Below are 27,445 nucleotides of genomic sequence, written 5' to 3' on the forward strand. Positions count from 1 at the left end.
TCCCTTAGAGATAGGGTGAGAAGCTCTGTCATCCGGGAGGAGCTCAAAGTAAAGCCGCTGCTCCTCCACATGGAGAGGAGCCAGATGAGGTGGTTCGGGCATCTGGTCAGGATGCCACCCGAGCGCCTCCCTAAGGAGGTGTTTAGGGCATGTCCGACCGGTAGGAGGCCACGAGGAAGACCCAGGACACGTTGGGAAGACTATGTCTCCCGGCTGGCCTGGGAACGCCTCGGGATCCCCCGGGAGGAGCTGGACGAAGTGGCTGGGGAGAGGGAAGTCTGGGCTTCCCTGCTTAGTCTGCTGCCCCCGCGACCCGACCTCGGATAAGCGGAAGAAGATGGATGGATGGATGATAATGGCTTTTTTGCCGATATCCGATATTCCGATATTGTCCAACTCTTAATTACCGATTCCGATACCAACCGATACCGATATATACAGTCGTGGAATTAACACATTATTATGCCTAATTTTGTTCTAATGCCCCGCTGGATGCATTAAAACAATGTAACAAGGTTTTCCAAAATAAATCAACTCAAGTTATGGAAAACAAAGCCAACATGGTACTGCCATATTTATTATTGAAGTCACAAAGGGCGGCATGGCATAGTGGGTAGAGCAACCGTGCCAGAAACCTGAGGGTTGCAGGTTCGCTCCCCGCCTCTTACCATCCAAAATCGCTGCCGTTGTGTCCTTGGGCGGGACACTTCACCCTTTGCCCCCGGTGCCACTCACACCGGTGAATTGAATGATCAATCAATCAATCTTTATTTATATAGCCCTAAATCACAAGTGTCTCAAAGGGCTGCACAAGCCACAACGACATCCTCGGTACAAAGCCCACATACGGGCAAGGAAAAACTCACCCCAGTGGGACGTCGATGTGAATGACTATGAGAAACCTTGGAGAGGACCGCATATGTGGGTAACCCCCCCCCTCTAGGGGAGACCGAAAGCAATGGATGTCGAGTGGGTCTGACATAATATTGTGAGAGTCCAGTCCATAGTGGATCCAACATAATAGTAAGAGTCCAGTCCATAGTGGGGCCAGCAGGACACCATCCCGAGCGGAGACGGGTCAGCAGCGCAGAGATGTTCCCAGCCGATGCACAGGCGAGCGGTCCACCCCGGGTCCCGACTCTGGACAGCCAGCACTTCATCCATGGCCACCGGACCTGTGCCCCCCCCCCCTCAAGGAAAAGGGGAGCAGAGGAGAAAAGAAAAGAAACGGCAGATCAACTGGTCTAACAGGGGGGCTATTTAAAGGCTAGAGTATACAAATGAGTTTTAAGATGGGACTTAAATGCTTCTACTGAGGTAGCATCTCTAATTGTTACCGGGAGGGCATTCCATAGTACTGGAGCCCGAATAGAAAACGCTCTGATGAATGATAGGTGGTGGTCGGAGGGGCCGTTGACGCAAATTGCAGGGCAGCTGTGGCTATGAAAGTAGCTTACCACCACCAGGTGTGAATGATTGATGGGTTCTACATGTAAAGCGACTTTGGGTACTTAGAAAGGTGCTATATAAATCCCAGTTATTATTATTACAAAGTGCATTATTTTTTTTAACATGCCTCAAAACAGCAGCTTGGAATTTAGGACATGCTCTCCCCGAGAGAGCATGAGGAGGTTGAGGTGTGTGTGAAGAGTTAGTGCTGCAAGGGGTTTTGGGTATTTGTTGTGTTGTGTTTATGTTGTGTTGCAGTGCAGATGTTCTCCCGAAATGTGTTTGTCATTCTTGTTTGGTGTGGGTTCCCAGTGTGGCGCATATTTGTAACAGTGTTAAAGTTGTTTATACGGCCACCCTTGTTGTGACCTGTATGGCTGTTGACCAAGTATGTGTTGCATTCACTTGTGTGTGTGAAAAGCCGTAGATATTATGTGATTGGGCTGGCAAGCAAAGGAAGCGCCTTTAAGGTTTATTGGCGCTCTGTACTTCTCCCTAAGTCCGTGTACACAGTGGCGTTTTAAAAAGTAATACATTTTACTTTTTGAAACCGATACCGATAAATTTGAAACCGATACCGATCATTTCCGATATTACATTTTAAAGCATTTATCGGCCGATAATATCGGCAGTCCGAAAATCTCTATGTTATTAACGTTTTATGATTCATAACAGCACTTAACCTTGTCCACATCTCCCCAAACTCATCCCATTAGTTTGTTCTGCACATTTTGTTTTTGTCAAACTAGTTTTATCATTATTAACGTTTTATAGTTGGTATGTTATTGACGGGGCAGCACGGTGGAGGAGGGGTTAGTGCATGTGCCTCACAATACGAAGGTCCTGAGTAGACCTGAGTTCAATCCCGGGCTCGGGATCTTTCTGTGTGGAGTTTGCATGTTCTGCCCGTGACTGCGTGGATTCCCTCCGAGTACTCCGGCTTCCTCCCACCTCCAAAGACATGCACCTGGGGATAGGTTGATTGGCAACACGAAATTGGCCCTAGTGTGTGAATGTGAGTGTGAATGTTGTCTGTCTATCTGTGTTGGCCCTGTGATGAGGTGGCGACTTGTCAAAAGTTAAAGTTAAAGTACCAATGATATACTGTAGTCACACACACACACTAGGTGTGGCGAAATTATTATCTGCATTTGACCCATCACCCTTGATCACCCCCTGGGAGGTGAGGGGAGCAGTGAGCAGCAGGGTGTACCCCGTCTTCCGCCCGAATGCAGCTGAGATAGGCTCCAGCACCCCCCGCGACCGCAAAATGGACAAGCGGTAGCAAATGGATGGATGGATGTTACTAACGTGTTATTATTCATAACTAGCCCCCCCTAGCCTTGTCCCAAACGTGTGTGCTGCATTTTATTGTTGTTAAACTATTATAATTTTTTAAATGTTATTAACGTTTTATGATTCATAATCAGAACCCCCAATTGTCTCAAAGTGTCCCCAAGTTTCCCCCACTTGTTTGTGCAGCAAAAATGATTTCTCTAATTATTATAGTTTTTTATGTTATTAACGTGTTATTATTTATAACCAGCCCCTCAACTTTGTCAACATCTCCCCAAACTTGTCCAAACGTTTGTGCTATCATTTTTTTGTTTTGTTGAACTAATGTAATTTTTTTTACATGTTATAGTTTTAATGTTAACGTTTTACCTTGTCAAAATCTCCCCAAACTTGTCCCAAACGTTTGTGCTATAATAAATTTTTTGTTGTTGAATTAATACATGAAGAAAAAAAAAGTTTTTACGTTTTATGTTATTAACGTTTTATGATTCATAATAAGCACCCTAACTGTATAAAAGTGTCCCCAAATTTGCACTACTTGCTTGTGCGTCAAAAATTATTTCTCTAATTATTACGTATATTTTTTTTTAAATATTATTAGCGTGTTATTATTTATAATCAGCCCCCCAACTTTGTCAAAATCTCCCAAAACGTATTCGAATCATTCATCCTGTTAAATTTTGTTGTCTAACTATTATAGTTTTTATATTATTAACATTTTATAGTTTGTATGTTATTAACGTTTGAGGACGGCGTGCAGCAGCCTGAGGGTTCCTGGTTCAATCCCCACCTTCTACCAACCTCGTCACGTCCGTTGTGTCCTTGAGCAAGACACATCACCCTTGCTCCTGATGGGTGCTGGTTAGCGCCTTGCATGGCAGCTCCCTCCATCAGTGTGTGAATGTGTGTGTGAATGGGTAAATGTGGAAGTAGTGTCAAAGCGCTTTGAGTACCTTGAAGGTAGAAAAGCGCTATACAAGTATAACCCATTTTATGATTCATAACCGCACCCTCACCTTGTCAAAATCTCCCCAAACTCGTCCCATTCGTTTGTTCTGCACATTTTTTTGTCCAGTTAGTTTTTATAGTATTAATGTTTTATAGTTCTTATGTTATTAACGTGTTATTATTTATAACCACCCCCCACACCTTGTTAAAATCTCCCCAAACTTGTCCCATTTGTTTGTGCTACATTTGTGTTGCAAAAAATATGTTTTAACTTTTATAGTTTGAATGTTATTAATGTGTTATCATTCATAATAACCCCCCAACTTTGTCAAAATCTCCCCAAACGTGTCTCAAATGTTTGTGCTACATTTGTGCTATAATTTATTTTCTTTTTTTGTTGAACTAATATAGTTTTTTGAAGTTATATAGTTTTTATGTTATTAACATTTTGTGATTCATAATCAGCACCCCAACTCTGTGAAAGTGTCCCCAGGTTTGCACCACTCGTTTGTGCAGCTAAAATGATTTCTCTAGTTATGTTATTAATGTTTTTTTGTTCATAACTGCACCCCTGCTTTGTCAAAATTTCCCCAAACTCGTTCCCATTCATTTGTTCTGCACATTTTTTTGTCTAATTAGTTTTTATAGTATCAACATTTTATAGTTTGTATGTTGTTAACGTGTTATTATTCATAACCAGTCCCCCCCCCCCCCCCCCCCCACCTTGTCAAACGTGTCCCATTTGTTTGTGCTACATTAGTGTTGCAAAAAATATGTTTACATTTTTATAGTTTGCTATGTTGGGTGGCTAGTCATGAATAATAACACTTTAATAACACAACATCTATAAAATGTTAACGTAAGAAACTATAATAGTTTGACAAAAAAAAAATATTGCAGCACAAACGTAGCACAAATGTTTGGAAGAAGTTTGGGGAGATTTTGACAAAGTTATGAATAATAACACGTTTATATTAAAACATCTACAATAAAACTAAATATTTTGCAGCACAAACGAATGTGACAAGTTTGGGGAGGTTCTAACAAGGTGGGAGAGGAAGGATTGGATGACATCACTAGTCAGAAAATGTATTTTAGAATAACTTAAAAACAGTAATGGCACAAACAAACAAATAGTAATGTCATTTTCATATTTGCAATGATAGTGGGGTGGGGTGGTGGTGGGGGAGCAACGTCACACAGGTGCTTTGTCATCATGTGGGAGCTCCATGTAGCGAGTGGGTCACTCCATGTTGATTGCTACGACGCAGACTTGGGCCACATTTTGGACCGGCACCAAAGTACACTTTCGTAGATTGCCACCTCCTCCGTACTTTTGTCACAATGATTCATGCATTATTCAGAGAGAGCTTTAAGGAAAATGTCAAACTGGCTCAGCTCGCAAGCGTAACCCAAAAGTCCAGTTTGGATCTGCAGCCTGAGACGTTTCGTCTTTTTGTGCGACGGGACCAAGGTCTGTGTTGACAGACAACACTCTGATGCTGATGCTGAGACTGTGAGCCAGTAAACAAACAGCTGGCCAGGACACACTTAAAAGGGAACTGCACTTTTTTATTATTATTTTACCTATCATTCACAATCCTTATGTAAGACAAGAACACATGTTTTTTTCTTTTTTTAACGCATTCTAAGTCATAAATAAACACTAGCAAGAGTCAGCTAACAATGTAGCCAATCGGAGTACATTATTTTGCCCATAAAGCCCTTGAAAAAAAATCCAAAAAGCACCAACAATACTCAATTTACATCTCATGACCTGAAGATTACTCCAGTATTAGCGATATTGTTATTATAAGTGCTAACACAGACTAAATATTTTTAGCAACACCGTGATCACAGAGCGCTAACTTTCTTATGCTGCTGTAATGACATACTGAGCTGCTGCATCGCCTCTGAGTTGGTAAAGGTTAATTCTAGATTATAAATCATGCCTCTCACCTGGATAGTAGAAGGTTGTGGACATGAACCGAGAAGTTGGTAAACTTTGACATCCAACTTACACCCGGAGATGGCGAGAAAATCACGATAAGACTCTCGTTTGTAGCAATTTGTTTTTAGCCTTTGTGAGGATTCTGATTAATTCTTCATCTAAACGGGAAGATATAAACATCCCAGTGAGAGCAGTCATTGTACGGTAAGTGATTGTTTTATTATGTTTGTTTTCTCTCATGAAGTCTGCCATGATTAGTAGTGTTGTTGTTGTTGAACGTAACGCGAACATTGTGATGCGTTTGTGAAATTAATACGCCGCCGTATGCTTAAAATGAGCAAAGTACATAAATATTACATGTTATTATGAATATTACTACATTACATATATACTTACAGCATGTGTATGAAAACATGATGGAGGTGTTTGGATGTTTGTTGGAGAGCTTTATCTGCGGAATAGAGAAACTCCCATTGGCTCCATTGTTAGCTGACTTCTGCTAGTGTTTATTTACTAGTTAGAATGCATACAAAACATATGTGTTTTTGTCTTACATAAGGACAGTGAATAATAGGCAAAAAAAAAAATAAAAATTGCAGTTCCCCTTTAAAGTGTGTGAGTGAGTGCGTGTGTGTGCATATGCGTGTGTGTGTGTGTGTGTGTGAGTGTGTGTGTGTGTGTGTGTGTTTGTTTGAGAGATTGAAAAATCAACGCTATATGTGTAATCCAAATTTTTATTTGGATTACAACATTTTTTTACTTTTTAAATTATGTAAAACAATTTTTATATTTTTTTATTTCAACCTGAATTTAATTTGATGCATGTTTTGTGCTACAAATTAGTGAGGAATAAACAGTTTAATAATTTATTTTTATGAGCAAAATAACACATTTACCATAACTATTAAAGCCAGTGTTGGGACTAACGCGTTACAAAGTAACTGTAACGCCGTTAGTTTCGGCGGTAACTAGTAATCTAACGCGTTATTTTTTATATTCAGTAACTCAGTTACCGTTACTACATGATGCGTTACTGCGTTATTTTACGTTACTTTTAATGTATTATCGGCTAGAAACAAGCGCTGCGGTGTCGTTCTTCTGAATCTTCCTCTGTCACAAGCCGGAGAGAAGAAAAGAGGTGCGGTCTATGTGTGTGTCTGGGTGTGGGGAGGGGAGGCACACACGTGATCCGCGGTTTGATATATGAAACAAAACAAAAAAAAGTTGTTGGCACGTTCAGTCCACACACAGCGTGGTCATGGCGAGCGGTGTAACGGAGCTTGAACGCCCCGCGCCATTGAATCGGTGTGTTTATAGGTGCAGACTCGGTGGTGCAAAACGAGGGTTTTAAACACATGCTGAACGTGCTTGAGCCACGTTACGACATCCCGTCGCGCACCCACTTCAGCGATAAGATTGTGCCAGATCTTTATGAGCAGGAGAAGAAAAAAGTTGTGGATGAACTATCCCGAGCATCACCTGTTGCGCTCACGACGGACGGGTGGACGTCCAGGGGAACTATAAGCGCTCACTTCATCACAGCAGACTGGGAGATGAGCGGACACGCCCCCTCTATGAGAGTCACCTTGTGCAGGTACTGACACAAGCAGTGGAGGAATGGAAGATAAAGATATCCCAGTCACACGTGATAATGCCAAAAATCTAATAATTACAGTGAATGAGGCAGGACTGGGACCACAGATAGGTGCTTTGCACATTTAGTGAATTTGGCATCACAGAAGGGAATCTCAGTCAATAGGATGGAGCGCCTCCTTGGGAGGATCAGGAAGGAGGTTTCCTACTTCCACCCAAGCACAACAGCTGCTCATGTGCTTAAGACAAAGCAAGAAATGCTAAAGCTGCCTACTCATAAGCTCATACATGATGTCCCAACGAGGTGGAACTCCACTTATGATATGTTGGAGCAGCAGGCAGCTATATACTCTGCATTGACCCACAACACCCTGAAGAGAAATGTCACCCTGTCTGATGATGATGTGAGAGTGGCAGATGAGGTCCTCCAGGTGCTTAAACCCCTCAAAAGTGTTCCATCTCTACTGAGCACTGAAACTTCACCATCTGTGTCAATGATCCTGCCACTGAAAACAAGGATTCTACAATCCATGGCTCCAAGTGTGGAAGACAGCAGCATCACTCCAGATGTCAGGCTTACGGCGTGGCGAAGTTGGTAGAGTGGCCGTGCCAGCAATCGGAGTGTTGCTGGTTACTGGGGTTCAATCCCCACCTTCTTCCATCCTAGTCACGTCCGTTGTGTACTTGGGCAAGACACTTCACCCTTGCTCATGATGGCTGCTGGTTAGCGCCTTGCATGGCAGCTCCCGCCATCAGTGTGTGAATGTGTGTGTGAATGGGTGAATGTGGTAATACTGTCAAAGCGCTTTGAGTACCTTGAAGGTAGAAAAGCGCTATACAAGTATAACCCATTTATCATTTATTTATTTATTATTTATGTCACTACCTATGTTTCAAGGAAGATGATGTGCCTTCTTATGTTGCACTTTAACTTGTTTTTTATTAATGGTCATTGGTCCAAGTTTAAAGAAAGGAGGAATGCCTTTTTATGTTGCACTGTTTTTCATTAATTATGTTAAAAGGAACATAAAAATGCATGTCAAGTTGATCAACAGATTGTATTATTCTCCAGTGCAATAACAGTACTGAAATGAAGGCTAAAAGGGCATTAACGGGAGCTTTTGAAAAAAAAGAAGAAAAAAAGAAGTAACTAAATAGTTACTTTTCACAGTAACGCATTACTTTTTGGTGTAAGTAACTGAGTTAGTAACTGAGTTACTTTTGAAATAAAGTAACTAGTATCTGTAACTAGTTACTGGTTTTCAGTAACTAACCCAACACTGATTAAAGCATACATTTTCAATCATAACCATAACTGCTGTAACGACCTGGTCGCATCGTGATGCGGGTGTGGTTCTCCCAAGGATGCAGACGGCTTCGGACACAGCTTGCAGGTAGGAATATGATTTATTCAAAATATAAATCATACGGTGAATAACAAAAGACATGCACGTAGCACAAAAAGGCAAAAACAAAAGGGTTAGCGTGGGAGCTAGCAAGCCAAAATAGCCTAGCGTGAGAACTAGCAGCTAAAGCACAGGAAATAATCGTCGTCATCAGTTGTGTGGGAACAAACTAGAAAGCCAGACCGAGTGAGGCCAGGGCAAAGACTAAACTGCCTTACTAACGCACCAAATGGGACAGTAGGAATGTTCAGGGAAATTTGATATTATATTCCTAGCAGTGACAGAGCAGGAAGGGGCTAGATATACGTTCGCGGTAAAATTTCATATGAAGCGCCCTTCACGCTAAACAGGGCCCCCTACGGATCACGGGGCCCTACGCATAGCGCTTATTCTGCGTTTTGATTGTTTGTCTACAAATTTCAGACATACACAATAAGGAAGTCCCTTAAGATACAATCTAAAGGTCCCTTAAAAGTAGTCAAAGTAACAACGTGATAATATAACGATGTTACTAACCCCATTACTTTTCCTATACGAGTAATCTAATTATTTTTATGTATGTTACAGCGCCGTTAGCGACATGTTTGATGTAACATGGCCCGCTACTTTTGATGTGGTTCAATGTCATCAAGGCAGCGTCAGAAGCACAGCAAGTTCAAAGCAGGAAGTAACTTTTTTATAAAGCAACAACCAGCACCACACTAAAATGAACTTAGTATTAAAATAGAAGAAGGCAACATCACACAGCAAACATGTAAGTACTGTTTCGTCTGACCAGTCTTCCTCTCACGGAATTAAAGCCACTGGTCAATCCCAAATTCTTTCAGATGACATATATGTTGAGTAAGAAGGACCATCACGACAGAATAGGAATATTATCAAGTTTTACTAAAGTCAAACGGGAAGAGACAACTTATTGAATACGAAAACAGCCCCCACCCTGCCCAGAAAGGAATACAGCCTCTTTGTTCTAATACTGATAAGGTAAAAAGGGAGTATGCTATACTCCCACATTCCAACCCTTCAAGGTAAAGCACAGAGTTTACTTGCGGACATAAAATAAAAGCAAAAAGAGAGCACATGGGAAAATATTAGCTGCTTTAAACATGACTATGAATAAAGAAAGAACTCTTAAAAATATATGCATTCTCCACAGTACACACACACACACACACACACACACACACACACACACACACACACACACACACACACACACACACACACACACACACACACACACACACACACACACACACACACACACCTACTACGTGGGAATAATGAACAACAAATGAATGACTGATGAGACAAGCTTGCAATCCTACAATACCTCGTTTGTGGACAAGGAGAGTACAGCCATGGAAGCACATTCAATCTCTTTATTAACTAGCGCTAACACAATCCAGTGAAAAAAATATTCAACAAAGCTGCTGTCACTGCCTGCAAACTAAGAGTCTGGGCTAACAAACACGACTGAACTAATGCTGCTCTGTCTGGCCGCTGACATCACAAGTCTCTTAGCAACTTTCAGTTCAGTTCAGTTTCAGTTTATTTGGAACATGCATACGATACAATGTAATTCATCACACATTTCCAGTTGTTTCATTACAGCACGTCCGAAAAGGAGTAGGAAGAAGCAGAGCTTATTTAATCCTACCCCTTTTCATACTATAGCAATTGTATCCAATTTATTTGTTCTCTGTAACAGAACAGTGAACAAATAAATAATAAAGAAATAATATACCATAGTAAGCGAACAAATATTAAATACATAAATAATCTTTGTCTCAATAAAAAAAAGGAAAAAAAAGGGTTCAGGATTTTCATCATAATTCTTGTTCTGTGTACTTTGTGAACACTTGTAGTTTGAACAGTCTCTTGAACTGAATCAGATTAGTGCATTGTTACCGGTAGATTTCTCTGGTTAACCTCTTAAGGCCCAAGCTGTTTTTTTACATGCTTTTTTTATTTCTCTTTGCTATTTGGGCTTATTGGACCCTAATTAAAATAAAAACTAAGAAGCATCTTTTGATATGATGTACTTAGTCCATAAGTACACAAACGTGTACTTCATGTTAAGTGACATGCTAATTCTTATTTTTACACTTATTTTTCCAAATTCCATTGTATGTTATACTCTTCTGACACCACCAGATGGCAGTATAAGTGTCCACATAAGCGGCCATAAGACCCCAATTCAGTAATGTACACAATTTTGGAAATAAGAGCTAAAAGGTGCTGCCAACGCATGGAGCCACTAAGCCTTTAGAGGTTTTAATCCATTCAATAATTTAATTCCACATACAGATATGCTAAAGGTTTTAAGTGTTGTCATACTTGCCAACCCTCCCGAATTTTCCGGGAGACTCCCGAAATTCAGCGCCTCACCCGAAAACCTCCCGGGACAAATATTCTCCCGAAAATCTCCCGATTTTCAGCCAGAGCTGGAGGCCACGCCCCCTCCAGCTCCATGCGGACCTGAGTGAGGACAGCCTTTTTTCACGACGGGAGGACAACAGGGTGACAAGAACTAAATCATCCAGACTAGAGATAAATTGTATTATTATGTTTATTTTACCTAAAAATAAATGTATTTATCAATTTAAAAAAAAAAAAACTAAATACATTTTTACTATATTTTGCTAAAAACATCAAAACTAATTGTATTTTTATTTGTATTTTTTCTGACTCCTTATTACATCTAGCCATAGAATTATACATTAAAATAAACATATTTGAAATAATTAATTTTATCCATCCATCCATCCATCCATCTTCTTCCGCTTATCAGAGGTCGGGTCGCGGGGGCAGCAGCTTAAGCAGGGAAGCCCAGACTTCCCTCTCCCCAGCCACTTCGTCCAGCTCCTCCCGGGGGATCCCGAGGCGTTCCCAGGCCAGCCGGGAGAGATAGTCTTCCCAGCGTGTCCTGGGTCTTCCCCGTGGCCTCCTACCGGTCGGACGTGCCCGAAACACCTTCCTAGGGAGGCGTTCGGGTGGCATCCTGACCAGATGCCCGAACCACCTCATCTGGCTCCTCTCGATGTGGAGGAGCAGCGGCTTTACTTTGAGCTCCCCCCGAATGACAGAGCTTCTCACCCTATCTCTAAGGGAGAGCCCCGCCACTCGGCGGAGGAAACTCATTTCGGCCGCTTGTACCCGTGATCTTGTCCTTTCGGTCATGACCCAAAGCTCATGACCATAGGTGAGGATGGGAACGTAGATCGACCGGTAAATCGAAAGCTTTGCCTTCCGGCTCAGCTCCTTCTTCACCACAACGGATCGATACAGCGTCCGCATTACTGAAGACGCCGCACCGATCCGCCTGTCAATCTCACGATCCACTCTTCCCCCACTCGTGAACAAGACTCCGAGGTACTTGAACTCCTCCACTTGGGGCAAGATCTCCTCCCCAACCCGGAGATGGCACTCCACCCTTTTCCGGGAGAGAACCATGGACTCGGACTTGGAGGTGCTGATTCCCATCCCAGTCGCTTCACACACGGCTGCGAACCGATCCAGTGAGAGCTGAAGATCTTGGCCGGAGGAAGCCATCAGGACCACATCATCTGCAAATAGCAGTGACCTAATCCTGCAGCCACCAAACCAGATCCCCTCAACGCCCTGACTGCGCCTAGAAATTCTGTCCATAAAGGTTATGAACAGAATCGGTGACAAAGGGCAGCCTTGGCGGAGTCCAACCCTCACTGGAAACATGTCCGACTTACTGCCGGCAATGCGGACCAAGCTCTGACACTGATTATACAGGGAGCGAACTGCCACAATAAGACAGTCCGTTACCCCATACTCTCTGAGCACTCCCCACAGGACTTCCCGGGGTACACGGTCGAATGCCTTCTCCAAGTCCACAAAGCACATGTAGACTGGTTGGGCAAACTCCCATGCACCCTCAAGGACCCTGCCGAGAGTATAGAGCTGGTCCACAGTTCCACGACCAGGACGAAAACCACACTGTTCCTCCTGAATCCGAGGTTCGACTATCCGGCGTAGCCTCCTCTCCAGTACACCTGAATAGACCTTACCGGGAAGGCTGAGGAGTGTGATCCCACGATAGTTGGAACACACCCTCCGGTTCCCCTTCTTAAAGAGAGGAACCACCACCCCGGTCTGCCAATCCAGAGGTACCGCCCCCGATGTCCACGCGATGTTGCAGAGTCTTGTCAACCAAGACAGCCCCACAACATCCAGAGCCTTAAGGAACTCCAGGCGGATCTCATCCACCCCCGGGGCCTTGCCACCGAGGAGCTTTTTAACTACCTCGGTAACCTCAGCCCCAGAAATAGGAGAGCCCACCACAGAGTCCCCAGGCCCTGCTTCCTTATAGGAAGACGTGCTGGTAGGATTGAGGAGGTCTTCGAAGTATTCCCTCCACCGATCCACAACATCCGCAGTCGAGGTCAGCAGAACACCATCCCCACCATACACGGTGTTGACACTGCACTGCTTCCCCTTCCCGAGGCGGCGGATGGTGGTCCAGAATTGCTTCGAAGCCGTCCGGAAGTCTTTTTCCATGGCCTCCCCAAACTCCTCCCATGTCCGAGTTTTTGCCTCCGCGACCGCTGAAGCCGCACACCGCTTGGCCTGTCGGTACCTGTCTGCTGCCTCAGGAGTCCCATTAGCCAAAAGAACCCGATAGGACTCCTTCTTCAGCCTGACGGCATCCCTCACCGCCGGCGTCCACCAACGGGTTCTAGGATTACCGCCACGACAGGCACCAACTACCTTGCGGCCACAGCTCCAATCGGCCGCCTCGACAATAGAGGTACGGAACATTGTCCACTCGGACTCAATGTCCAGCACCTCCCTCGTGACATGTTCAAAGTTCTTCCGGAGGTGGGAATTGAAACTCTCTCTGACAGGAGACTCTGCCAGGCGTTCCCAGCAAACCCTCACAATGCGTTTGGGCCTGCCAGGTCTGTCCGGCATCCTCCCCCACCATCGCAGCCAACTCACCAGCAGGTGGTGATCGGTAGAAAGCTCTGCCCCTCTCTTCACCCGAGTGTCCAAAACATGAGGCCGCAAATCCGATGACACAACTACAAAGTCGATCATGGAACTGCGGCCTAGGGTGTCCTGGTGCCAAGTGCACATATGGACACCCTTATGTTTGAACATGGTGTTTGTTATCGACAATCTGTGACGAGCACAAAAGTCCAATAACAGAACACCACTCGGGTTCAGATCCGGGCGGCCATTCCTCCCAATCACACCTCTCCAGGTTTCACTGTCGCTGCCAACATGAGCGTTGAAGTCCCCCAGTAGAACGAGGGAATCACCCGGGGGAGCACTCTCCAGTACTCCCTCGAGTGAATCCAAAAAGGGTGGGTACTCTGAGCTGCTGTTTGGCGCGTAAACGCAAACAACAGTCAGGACCCGTCCCCCCACCCGAAGGCGGAGGGAAGCTACCCTCTCGTCCACCGGGTTGAACTCCAACGTGTAGGCTTTGAGCCGAGGGGCAACAAGAATTGCCACCCCAGCCCGTCGCCTCTCACTGCCGGCAACGCCAGAGTGGAAGAGAGTCCATCCCCTCTCAAGAGAAGTGGTTCCAGAGCCCTTGCTGTGCGTCGAAGTGAGTCCGACTATATCTAGCCGGAACTTCTCCACCTCACGCACTAGCTCAGGCTCCTTCCCCCCCAGCGAAGTGACGTTCCACGTCCCAAGAGCCAGCTTATGTAGCCGAGGATCGGACCGCCAAGTGCCCTGCCCTCGGCTGCCGCCCAGCTCACACTGCACCCGACCTCTATGGCCCCTGCTTTGGGTGGTGAGCCCATTGGAGGGGGGACCCACGTTGCCTCTTCGGGCTGTGCCCGGCCGGGCCCCATGGGGACAGGCCCGGCCACCAGGCGCTCGCCATCGTGCCCCACCTCCGGGCCTGGCTCCAGAGGGGGGCCCCGGTGACCCGCGTCCGGGCGAGGGAAATCTGGGTCCTTGGTTTGTGTTCTTCATCGAGGTCTTCGATGAAGAACACAAATAATAATTAATTTTAAATTATCATAATAATTCATTTAAAATGACCATATTTAATTATTAAAATAATTGCTTGTTTATCAACAACTTTAGCATTTTATTCATTACATTTTGAAGCTCTCAGAAGCCAAGTTATGTTATATTCCTTAATATTTATTTATGCAAGTTTGAAGTATCAATTATCTAAACACAGTTTTGTTTGCATATTTTCAGGATATATATATATATATATATATATATATATATATATATATATATATATATATATATATATATATATATATATATATATATATATACATACATACATACATACATACATATATACATATATATATATATATATATATATATATATATATATATATGTGTGTGTGTGTGTGTGTGTGTGTGTGTGTGTGTATGAAATACTTGACTTGGTGAATTCTAGCTGTCAATATACTCCTCCCCTCTTAACCACGCCCCCAACCACACCCCTCCACCCCACATCCCTCACCTCCCGAAATCGGAGGTCTCAAGGTTGGCAAGTACGAGTGTTGTACAAGCATACAAATGTTTTAAAGGCACTTTTAAAGGCACAACTCTGCTTTCATGAAACGTCTCAACTGCATTATGCTAGACAGCTATTTTTTTTTAAAGTAGCGCTATAATTATCTCCCTTTGTAATTAATTACATTTTATTAACAGTAATTCTGTTTATAATTCAATTATTCGTAACAAGTAACTATAATGAACTACAATCCATTTTTTCAAACACTGTTCACCAGTTACTCAGTACTTGAGTAGTTTTTACACTGAATACTTTCTCTTACTCAAGTAATTAACAGAATGACAACTTTTTACTTTTACCTAAGACACTGTGAAAGTAACAGTACTCTTACTTAATTACAGTGTTTAGCTACTCTACCAACCTGTGTATTCCTGCATGAGCACAAGAACAGGACACATAAATCACATGACCCTGTGGGAGTCTCACCAAGCTTAGACAGAAGACATCCAACTCTCCACACAACCAATCAAGGATGATTAAATGAGACTTACGTCCTTTTAACGCCTCCCTCATGCTGGGTTCAATACAAGATGATCACCTGGAGGCCCGTCTGGCGTCCCACGGGAGCCTAGAGACGAGGGACACAAGTTCAGATAAGACCTGAGAATTGATTGGTCGGCTGATCTCACCGACACTAACTGCTTCATCGGCCAATAATTCACTTTTGCCTTCCGTCTTTAGCCGAGTAAAAACCTTCCCTCTCTTCTCCCAGGTGACATTTCATCATCATGGAGTTATTCAACATTCTGAGAGCGGGAACCAAAATATTCATAACAGCTTTCAGCATAATATTCATATTCATCAGTACCTCTCTTGCAGATCCGATATCAGAGAACAAGTATGTGATGATATCAGCTTGCGTGTAAATGTGTGATATCATGTGCGATACAAGCAGTCCTGCAGCGTGTTTACTTGTGCAAAGATGGACGGCCAGTTAACATCTAAATGTCCTCCGATAAGCACACAATTTCTTCTATTTTAGTCAAGTCATTTACAAAAGGTAACCATGGTAGGCTATAGGTTACTAAGAATTGGCATCTACACAACAGCTAAGCACACAATAGCACACCAGCTAGACATACGTAATACTAACTGAACAATATTGCAGTGTTAAACAGCACGTTTGTCAATATAAACAAGTACTAAATAATTCCATTAATCCTACCATCTTCTTCCGCTTATCTAAGGTTGGGTCTCGGGGGCAGCAACCTAAGCAAAGAAGCCAAGACTTCCCTCTACCCAACCACTTCGTCCAAATAAAAGCGATATTTCTAAAATTTTTGATAAAGTACATTTGCGACTTGTAGGTGTCTCCATTGAAGGATGTTTTGCGTCATCCACACATACACACACACACACACACACACACACACACACACACACACACACACACACACACACACACACACACACACACACACACACACACACACACACACACACACACACACACATTCTTGTATTTGATACCTTCTTGAGACCTCCAAAAATTGCCTACCTCTTTAGGACCAGCCTTTCTAGATATATAAAGATGTGTATTTACAACATGGATAATATATACATACTATGTAAATATAAAAAAGCTTGTTGTGAAAAATTAGTTGGAATTTCACAAGAAAAAGGTTACAATTTCACAAGAAAAACTTAGAATTTTGGCCGTATTATAATAAAAGTCGTAATTTTACTCAACACAAGTCAAAGTTTTACAAGAAAAACTATTATGATAAAAGTTGTGATTTTACTCAATAAAAGTCGCACTTTTACAAGAAAAGCTTAAGATTTTGGCAATTTTATAAAAAGAGTCGACAAAAGTCACAATTTTATAAGAAAGCTTTACAATTTTGGCAATATTATAATAATAATCGGAATTTTACCTGGCTAACTTAAAGACAAAAGTCCTAATTTTACTCAAAAAATGTCACTGTTTTACAAGAACAACCCAAAAATTGGCAATATTGTGATAAAAGTCAGAATTTTGTATGACAAATGTTGCCATTTTGCATGAAAAAGTAATAATTTCACATAAAAAGGTAATAGTTTTACGAGAAAATATTGCAATATTACAGAAACAGAAAGAATATGCGAAATTGTTCCCAGTTTAAAAAAAAAAAGTCGACACATTGTGAGAAAAAGACTGCTTTTGGTTAATATAAAAAATAAAAATTTTAATCTACTTTATTTACTTCAAGTTATTACAGTATGTCTCTATATACATATTTATTTATTTTTAATTAATTTTTTGCCAAAGGGGGCGCATTTCAATTTCTTACACACACTTGTTATTTCATATGTTGACCAGAGGGGGAGCACTTTTAAAAGCGACACACAGTCAATTTGAAAAATCCCTCCTTTTTGGGACCACCCTAATGTTGATAGATGTCACCAAATGAGACATTCTCTATTAGATGCAATGTTATTGGGACCATGATTTATGTCATCACTTGTTCACACCTCCTCATATGGAAGATACTTTTCCTTGTTGATGTCTCAAGAAGGGTAGAAATACAAGAACACACACACACACACACACACACACACACACACACACACACACACACACACACACACACACACACACACACACACATATATATATATATATATATATATATATATATATATATATATATATATATATATATATATATATATATATACACACACACGTTAGGTCAGGAAAAAACACAGAGGCTATATCATCCCTACAAGCCTGTTTTGCAGGTTTCCCTGCTCGTCAGCGGAATTTATTTACTGTTTACCCAAAAACACTTTTTTCTAAACGCCACCAAACAGTCCCCCCTGAAACCAGACCTTGTAGTCCTGTTGGCCTTTTTCTTCAGAATAAGGTTAGATTTCTCCCAAGTCAGTATCTCTCCAATGCTATATCCTGCAAGTATATGTGTGTATATTTACAATAAAATGCTTCTCTATTCTATATAATGTTCATACTTTTACTGCACTGCTGTTTTGAACACTTGTAAACGATAGAGACCCTCGCTATGCTACGAGCTACATCATCGTTCGCGGAGCTCGCTAACGTAATAATGGATTATAATACTGACTGGTTGGTTGCCAAACACAGTACGCAATGATCCAATTACATTTATTTTTTAGGAAGATCCTTCTTTATTTTGACGGTGATGCTATTGCCTCACATTAGAAAGCTAAGCTAGCTACACAACAAATCGTATTATTCAGACATTTTTAACCTACTGGTATTACTTACCATTTCGTTGTCTCCTCCATTGCCATTAAAAGTAGTATTTTATTTGGAAAATCCATCTTTTTGAGAAGGTGGTTGAAGTGGGGCTAATTTTTGTACACACTGGAAGCAACCTCTTCACAGTTGAAGGCTCTTTGCCACGAATCATTCGCCGGTTTGACATCTATTTAAATAGACTGAGTCACGCAAGGATGTTTGGGTAAATGACTACCATATATGGTCAATACGCTGATGCCACATACGGCAAAAAAACGTCACAAAAAGGAGCAAATTCCAAACGGACCGTTTGGAGGAAGTGTGAAGGAAGGCAAGATTGTTTTATAAATATCTCAATTTGATTTCACATTTTTGGGACCTATGCAGATCCCAAATTCGCATAAGCAGGTAAAAAAAAGTCGGTGTTGCATAATGTCTTTTATGACCGACGTGTTTTTTAACGTTTCCATCTTGTTTTCATGTTTTTTAACTTTATGTTTTGTGGACTTTTTGGTGTATCCTATCAGAGGGTGTACCTAAAGAAGTGGGTGCACGTTGTCTTCTACGGTCAAAGATACAAAAATGCCTGAGTGACATGCAGTGATTAAACCGCTCAGCGCTCTTTTGGGGATGAGCTGATGTTTTCTTTTTTTTTTCTTGTCAAAGCGACACGACGATGCGTGAATGCTGATGTCTTTCGTTACTTGGCCCTGGCGGCAGGCTTCAGATGAGCCTCCTCACGCTCTTAATTACATTTCAGATTCATGTCCTAATCAGACGCCGCCTCGCCGTAAACGTGTTTTTATTGCAGCCTGCCGCCCCGCTCACCTGTTTTCACTTTTTGTTTCTGCATTAACCTTGGAGATGACGGATGGCTGCTCGGTCATCGCACCGCTCCAACACTTTCTTGTTATGGTTCTGTCATGTCTGTATTATCATGTTTTGTTTTAAGTCATGTTTTGTTTAGTTTCTGGCTTTTCACTCCCTTGTCTTGTCACCATAGCAACCATTAGTTTTCACCTGTCACGTCACGCACCTGTTTCACGTCTTGAGTCACGCACCTGTTTTCGTTAATCATGTCTGTAGTATTTAAGTTCAGTGTTTTTCAGTTTGTTTTTCTGACGACCTCGCACCCCATACCGCAACACATTTATGCTCTGTTCATGCCTCTAACTCTTTTTTCATGCCGGTTCCATGCCAAGTAAGTTTTTGTTTGTCAAGCCACAGTTAATGTTTTTGTTTAATTGTTCATAGTTTATTCTCCGCCACACCAAGTGCGCCCACCTCCCAGTCGGCCACGAATGTGGCCATTCCCTGGGCGCCCGCCTCGCCTGCTGCAGCGGCGTTCCACTCGCCGCCGCCACCTAACTCTGCCCCGGTGGATACGGGGACACGTGGTCTGGCGACCCACCGCCATGTCCCCCTCCCGCCCTCCCATGACTTTTGTTAAGTTTTTTCTTGGACATCTAGTATCTGTCCTTAAGGGAGGGGCTCTGTCATGTCTGTATTATCATGTTTTGTTTTAAGTCATGTTTTGTTTAGTTTCTGTCTTTTCACTCCCTTGTCTGGTCACCATAGCAAAAAAAAGGATCAAACAAAAAGCGCGCACAGTGGCGGAGAATAAACTATGAACAATTAAACAAAAACATTAACTGTGGCTTGACAAACAAAAACTTACTTGGCATGGAACCGGCATGAAAAAAGAGTTAGAGGCATGAACAGAGCATAAATGTGTTGCGGTATGGGGTGCGAGGTCGTCAGAAAAACAAACTGAAAAACACTGAACTTAAATACTACAGACATGATTAACGAAAACAGGTGCGTGACTCAAGACGTGAAACAGGTGCGTGACGTGACAGGTGAAAACTAATGGTTGCTATGGTGACAAGACAAGGGAGTGAAAAGCCAGAAACTAAACAAAACATGACTTAAAACAAAACATGATTACACAAACATGACAGATTCTCACACACAGTAGCTCCAGTCTACACACTAGGGGAGTCAACAAAAAAAAAAAAGATTTTCGAATTTGCGATTCTCCCTTGTAACAATTCTTTTTCGTTTTAAATTTTTTTTTTTTCTAAACTTTTAATTTTATTTTTTATCTGTCCTGTTCAGGCAAATCATATTGTTGATGTAGATTATCTATATCTGCTGTACAGATTTACTTTAAAAAAGAAAAGTGTTGGCTACTTGACTTTTTTTAAATGTTTGGGTAGAAAATTATTAAACAAAAACAGTTTTTTTTTTAAGTAATATAAAAAATTATCAGAGCTGTTATCTATTTTATGGAGGAATGTAGTTATTTATAGAACTGGCACTCAATGCTATTAAAAAAGTATTAATTTTGAATCGAGAATCAATTCTGAATCGAATCGTTACCTCTGAGAATCTAATCGAATATTAGGCTTTCTACCACGTCAATGTTTACAAAAGTACTGCACCTTCCCAAACTCTACAGGCGGAGGGTTCAAAAGCTGAACCTTTGAGCGTAGAGGACCCAGGTCGAATGGTTGTTTGGATTTAGAAACATCGAAAATATTGCAGATATAGAAGTAAACGATGGGTAACACTTTAGTATGGGGAACATATTCACCATTAATTAGTTGCTTATTAACATGCAAATTAGTAACATGTTGGATCTTAATTAGTCATTATTAAGTACTTATTAATGCCTTATTCTGCATGGCCTTATTATACAACCAGTAAGCCATTAACTAAGAGTCTTCCCTCAATAACCTCAGAATTATTGCTTATTAGTAACCCTAACCATTATATGTTCCCTTAGTGTCCAAATAACTCTAAATTAAATCTTTAAAGGCCTACTGAAATGCGATTTTCTTATTTAAACGGGGATAACAGGTCCATTCTATGTGTCATACTTGATCATTTCGCGATATTGCCATATTTTTGCTGAAAGGATTTAGTAGAGAACATCGACGATAAAGTTCGCAACTTTTGGTCGCTGATAAAAAAGCCTTGCCTGTACTGGAAGTAGCAGACGAGTAGCGTGACGTCACAGGTTGTGGAGCTCCTCACATCCGCACATTGTTTGCAATCATGGCCACCAGCAGCGAGAGCAATTCGGACCGAGAAAGCGACGATTTCCCCATTAATTTGAGCGAGGATGAAAGATTCGTGGATGAGGAAAGTGAGAGTGAAGGACTAGAGGGCAGTGGGAGCGATTCAGATAGGGAAGATGCTGTGAGAGGCGGGTGGGACCTGATATTCAGCTGGGAATGACTAAAACAGTAAATAAACACAAGACATATATATACTCTATTAGCCACAACACAACCAGGCTTATATTTATTATTAGTATTTAATATGCCACAAATTAATCCTGCATAACAAACACCTCCCCCCCCCCCCCGTCCATATAACCCGCCAATACAACTCAAAGACCTGCACAACACACTCAATCCCACAGCCCAAAGTACCGTTCACCTCCCCAAAGTTCATACAGCACATATATTTCCCCAAAGTCCCCAAAGTTACGTACGTGACATGCACATAGCGGCACGCACGTACGGGCAAGCGATCAAATGTTTGGAAGCCGCAGCTGCATGCGTACTCACGGTACCGTGTCTGCGTATCCAACTCAAAATTCCTCCTGGTAAGAGTCTCTGTTGTCCCAGTTCTCCACAGGCCAATGGTAAAGCTTGACTGTCATCTTTCGGGAATGTAAACAATGAAACACCGGCTGTGTTTGTGTTGCTGAAGTCGGCTGCAATACACCGCTTCCCACCTACAGCTTTCTTCTTTGCTGTCTCCATTGTTCATTGAACAAATTGCAGAAGATTCACCAACACAAATGTCCAGAATACTGTGGAATTTTGCGATGAAAACAGACGACTTAATAGCTGGCCACCATGCTGTCCCAAAATGTCTTCCACAATCCGTGACGTCAAGCGCTGACGTCATCATACCGAGACGTTTTCAGCAGGATATTTTGCGCAAAATTTAAAATTGCACTTTAGTAAGCTAACCCGGCCGTATTGGCATGTGTTGCAATGTTAAGATTTCATCATTGATATATAAACTATCAGACTGCGTGGTCGGTAGTAGTGGGTTTCAGTAGGCCTTTAATTTACTATACTGTACCATAGTACAGTATGGGCACGTTTGTTCTACGGCGGAATGAAATAGAGTGAACCCTCTTGTCTCTTTTCTCTGTGGGTAGAGGTGTGGCCGCTAGCATATCAATCAATCAATCAATCGATCAATCAATCAATTAATCAATCAAAGTGTATTTATATAGCACTTAATCACAAGTGTCTCAAAGGGCTGCACGAGCCACAACGACATCCTCGGCTCAGATCCCACATCAGTTGCATAGATTATGTTTTACAGATCATCTTCAAGCCGCTTTCTGACAGTCTCTTCAGGAAGCGCCGTTTTGTGGGCGATCTTATTTACGTGGCTCACCTTCGGCAGCGTCTTCTCCTCGTCATCTTTGTTGTAGCGGTGTAGCGTGCAAGGACGGGAGTGGAAGAAGTGTCAAAAGGTAGAGCTAACTATTTTAATGACATTCAGACTTTACTTAAATCAATGACGGAGCAGCATCTCCTCATCCGTGGCTCCCTATGCAATAACAAGGCCGGAAATGTGTTCCGTGAAAAACCGTCCGACCGGAAACTCTCTAATAACCAAAGTTCCTTGGGTGAATAATGTAAACTCACCACACCGGTATGTTTTAGCGCACCGGGTTATAAGGCGCACTGTTGAGTTTTGAGAAAATGAAAGGATTTTAAGTGTGCCTTATAGTCCGAAAAATACGGTATATTTAGAAGTTCTAATGACGGACATTATTGAAGCTAATATTATTGTTTACATCCGTGTGTAATATTCTATATTTTCAAGGGAACATATACAATTTTGGTGTTGTTTACTTGAGTCATGTTGCCATCATATAGCAGTCTACACGTATCTCTTATGTGTGACTGCCATCTCCTGGTCACACTTATCATTTCACCATGTACCAAATAAAATGGCTTTGAGGTCGGTAAGCACAACCAAAATTATTCCGTGCATTAGGCGCAACGGGTTATAAGGTGCACTGCTGAGTTTTGAGAAAATGAAAGGATTTTAAGTGCGCCTTATAGTCCGAAAAATACGGCATTCAGATGTTCTAATAACAGACATTATTGAAGCTAATAGTATTGTTTACATCCGTGTGTAATATTCTATATTTTCAATGGAACATATACAATTTTGGTGTTGTTTACTTGAGTCATATTGCCATCATATAGCAATAAAAAAGGCACTTCCTTTGCTTGCCGGCCTAGTCACATAATATCTGCGTCTTTTCACACACTTAAGTGAATTGCAAGGCATACTTGATCAACAGCCATACAGGTCGCACTGAGGGTGGTCATATGAACAACTTTAACACTGTTACAAATATGCGCCACACTGTGAACTCACACCAAACAAGAATGACAAACACATTTTGGGAGAACATCCGCACCGTAAAACAACATAAACACAACAGAACAAATACCCAGAACCCCTTGCAGCACTAACTCTTCCGGGACGCTACAATATACAACCCCGCTAACACCTCCTCCCCACCTCAACCCCGCCCACCTCAACCTCCTCATGCTCTCTCAGGGAGAGCATGTCCCAAATTCCAAGCTGCTGTTTTGAGGCATGTTAAAAAAAAATAATGCACTTTGTGACTTCAATAATAAATATGGCAGTGCCATGTTGGCATTTTTTTCCATAACTTGAGTTGATTTATTTTGGAAAACCTTGTTACATTGTTTAATGCATCCAGCGGGGCATCACAACAAAATTAGGCATAATAATGTGTTAATTCCACGACTGTATGTATCGGTATCGGTTGATATCGGAATCGGTAATTAAGAGTAGGAATATCAGCAAAAAAAGCCATTATCGGACATCTCTAATGTTTATCAATAATCCTAGAAAATGTGTTTAAAAAAAAGATTGTATTTGGGTTCCATAGATGTTCATTCTTCTTTTACTTCGCCTTTTATGCTTTCCCTTGCTAATCAAGCCATCGTATGCGCCGCTCCGTCTTGTTCGCCGCCGCTCTCGGCTTCATTCCCAGCTCATCTCACCTTGTACCTTTGCACGTTCCTCCTCTCCTCCCTCGTTTATCTTCTCTCTCTTCCTCCCTCTCTCAGGTGAGAAGTGTCGCAGCTTCATTGACCTGGCCCCCGCGTCAGAGAGAGGTGAGTAATGAGCGCCATTAAGCGTCTTCGCCCGCTCGCCTCAATGTAGACCAGGAACGCTACACGCTAACGCTATGTCACGTTTTTCTTTGTTTTTGTTAAAGACATTGTTGCATAATTTTGTAAAAGCTGAGAGATAGGCGTTCACATTGTTGCTTGCGTGCGACCATAATCAGAGGTGGGACCAAGTCATTGTTTTGCAAGTCACAAGTAAGTCTCAAGTCTTTGCCCTCAAGTCCGAGTCAAGTCCTGAGTCAAAACAGACAAGCCCCGAGTCAAGTCCAAAGTCAAGACTGGAAAGTCTCAAGTCAAGTCCTAAGTCCTGCATTTTGAGTTTCGAGTCCTTTCAAGTCCTTTTAACCACAGACTAATATATTAACACAGATTGTGTATGCTTTTCAAACGCTGTATTTATTTATTAAAACAAGTGCATTTTAAATTGCAGGAAAGAAAATTGTGCTGACATTGCACTTTATAATAGCACTATTAACCAGTCATTTTAAACATTAACTCATTCCTTTACAGAACAAACACATTGAAAAATAAAGTGCAAATGTACTTATTTGTACAAAAGTGTTAACATTGAAAAAACATGACATATACGTGAACATAACAAAAAAGTTGTACTTTTTATATGTCAGGGCCCTATGCTGCATTGCATTTGCAAAAGACCAAATTAGCCAAGAGTCTGTCAGTCATTTGTGCACGATGGGGGCGTAGTATGATGCCACTATGGCTGAAAACTCGCTCCACTGGAGCACTGGAGGCAGGCACTGCCAAGACTCTCATGGCCACTCGGAACAGTGAAGGAAGAGTCTTCATGTTCAATGCCCAGAACAAAAGGGGGGAGAGAGTTGTTTTGGGTTGGTGCACTACTTGTAAGTGTATCTTGTGTTTTTTATGTTGATTTAATTAAAAAAAGAAAATAAAACAAAATTATTTCTTGTGCGGCCCGATACCAATCGATCCACGGACCAGTACCGGGCCGCGGCCCGGTGGTTGGGGACCACTGAGGTAAACAACCAACAGTATGTCAGAAAGCTAGCTAAAACGGTACACATATTCATAATATAGTATACATTTTAACTGACCTTTATTTGACTATTTTTGTCTTTTTTAGGTGGCTAAAATACGCGGTGCTGCTGACCGCCGTCTAACGTTACGTGTGATGTATTGACTAACGTAACACTGCTTAAAAAAATCACTGAACAAAAAGTATGAATAAGGTAGTGAACTGCAACAGATTCCCGTGTTTGCAATAACGTTATAACGTTAGCAGTGAGTTTACAGCCTCACTGATTTAACTACACAGCAAATAAAAGTCACGTTACTTAGCCAATAAACGTTATCTTACATTCAAAACTTACCGTTCTTTGTGCAACTTCAAATGCCGGACGAAGTTGGAAGTTGTTGCCTCTCCCATCAGTAATTTTCGAACCGCATGTGTTGCATACTGCAAACCGTTTTGTGTTGACCACCTCGTAATTTTTATACCCAAACAACATTATTTTAGGTATCATTTTTTGTTCACTGGCGTGTGGTTTGGACATGTCTTCTTCGTTGGTTGTCCTGCAATTTGATTGGATGAATGCTGTGTGATGAAAACAAAGTAGATCTAATTTGATTGGCTGTTGTACTGCGAGCACACCAGCTGACACACGCAACGCTGATAGACAAGTACACAATGAAAAATACGGAGCGCTCCCGAATAACTTTTTCATCTTTGGGTTTTGGGGAAAGTAGCAAGTCATGTCAAGTCATGTCAATTCAAAAGGCTCAAGTCCAAGTGAAGTCACAAGTCATTGATGTTAAAGTCTAAGTCGAGTTGCAAGTCTTTTTACATTTTGTCAAGTCGAGTCTAAAGTCATCAAATTCATGACTCGAGTCTGACTCGAGTCCAAGTCATGTGACTCGAGTCCACACCTCTGACCATAATAGGAGTCGACACACCGGAAGATAATTTTGGTGGAGAATTGCTTGCGTAAAAGATGCACTAGGATGTTAAGTAAATTTCGTTCCGAGGGGTTTCGAACCTTGACTGGCTAGCGTGCTCAGAAAGCAGTTGTGTGTCCGTGGGTTCGAGTCCGGCTCAACCCAAGACAGAACTTGGAAAAAAGTACAGAACATGACAGGGTCACAAGGGGGGATTGTCGTGATGATTTAGACCAGGGGTGTAGAAACATTGTGAGAATTACATTTATATAGTGCTTTTCTCTATTGACTCAAAGCGCTTTATATTGTGAGAGCCATTATCTAAGTTGCATTTAGACCAGTGTGGGTGGGCACTGGGAGCAGGTGGGTAAAGTGACTTGCCCAAGGACACAACGGCAGTGACTAGGATCGAACCTGGAACCCTCAAGTTGCTGGCACGGCCGCCCTACCAACCGAGCCACGCCGCCCCATTTCCACATTTCCACTGAGGGCCCCACACTGAAAAATGAAAGCATGCGGAGGCCATTATGATATCTTTCCTTTTTAAAAACCAATACAATATGTAGGTTTTTTTAACCTTTAGGGATCGCCTCAAGTTTGGTACTGGGGACCCGGAAGGTTGTCATCCATAACAATTTAAAAAATAAGTCATATATTATTATTCTTTCGATATTTTAAAGTGGAATATTTGTTAAATTTGAGCCTTAAATAGGTCAATAAAAAAAATGAAGTCTATTGATTTAAATTAATTATTCATTTTTTGAGCAATGACCATTTAAAGAAAAACAAAACCCACTAAAATTCTTGGGAATCCAAAAGGGCCCCACTCATAAAAGTGTTAAAAGTAAAATAATGTTTTTTTTACTTTCAACACTCAAGTCTTTAGAGCAACGTCAGATTTATCCATCCATTATATGTTGTTTTTTTTTTAAT

The 27,445-nt window shown here is 41.9% G+C and overlaps 2 protein-coding genes across 4 annotated transcripts in view; one reads left to right on the plus strand and one right to left on the minus strand.

Annotated features, from left to right (window-relative positions):
* hoatz (HOATZ cilia and flagella associated protein) overlaps positions 1-27,445 on the minus strand; it is a 144,528-nt gene that overhangs the window by 55,285 nt on the left and 61,798 nt on the right. The window contains exon 2 of one of the 3 annotated variants that reach the window (XR_009817483.1): positions 15,673-15,749. The exons of 1 other annotated variant lie outside the window; for it this stretch is intronic. The gene's annotated coding sequence lies outside the window, so the exon portion shown is untranslated. Of the gene's footprint in view, positions 1-15,540; positions 15,750-27,445 lie in introns of those variants that run through there. One more of the 3 variants, XM_061981431.1, reaches the window with a different exon arrangement.
* The window catches only part of gsg1l (gsg1-like), a 48,962-nt gene that overhangs the window by 2,818 nt on the left and 18,699 nt on the right, over positions 1-27,445 (plus strand). Inside the window, exon 2 of the mRNA XM_061981430.1 lies at positions 24,533-24,580. Coding sequence (XP_061837414.1) covers positions 24,533-24,580 — 48 coding nt within the window. The remainder of the gene's footprint in view (positions 1-24,532; positions 24,581-27,445) is intronic.

This window comes from Nerophis lumbriciformis, linkage group LG24, assembly GCF_033978685.3.
Source record: "Nerophis lumbriciformis linkage group LG24, RoL_Nlum_v2.1, whole genome shotgun sequence".
Classification (NCBI taxonomy): Eukaryota; Metazoa; Chordata; class Actinopteri; order Syngnathiformes; family Syngnathidae; genus Nerophis; species Nerophis lumbriciformis.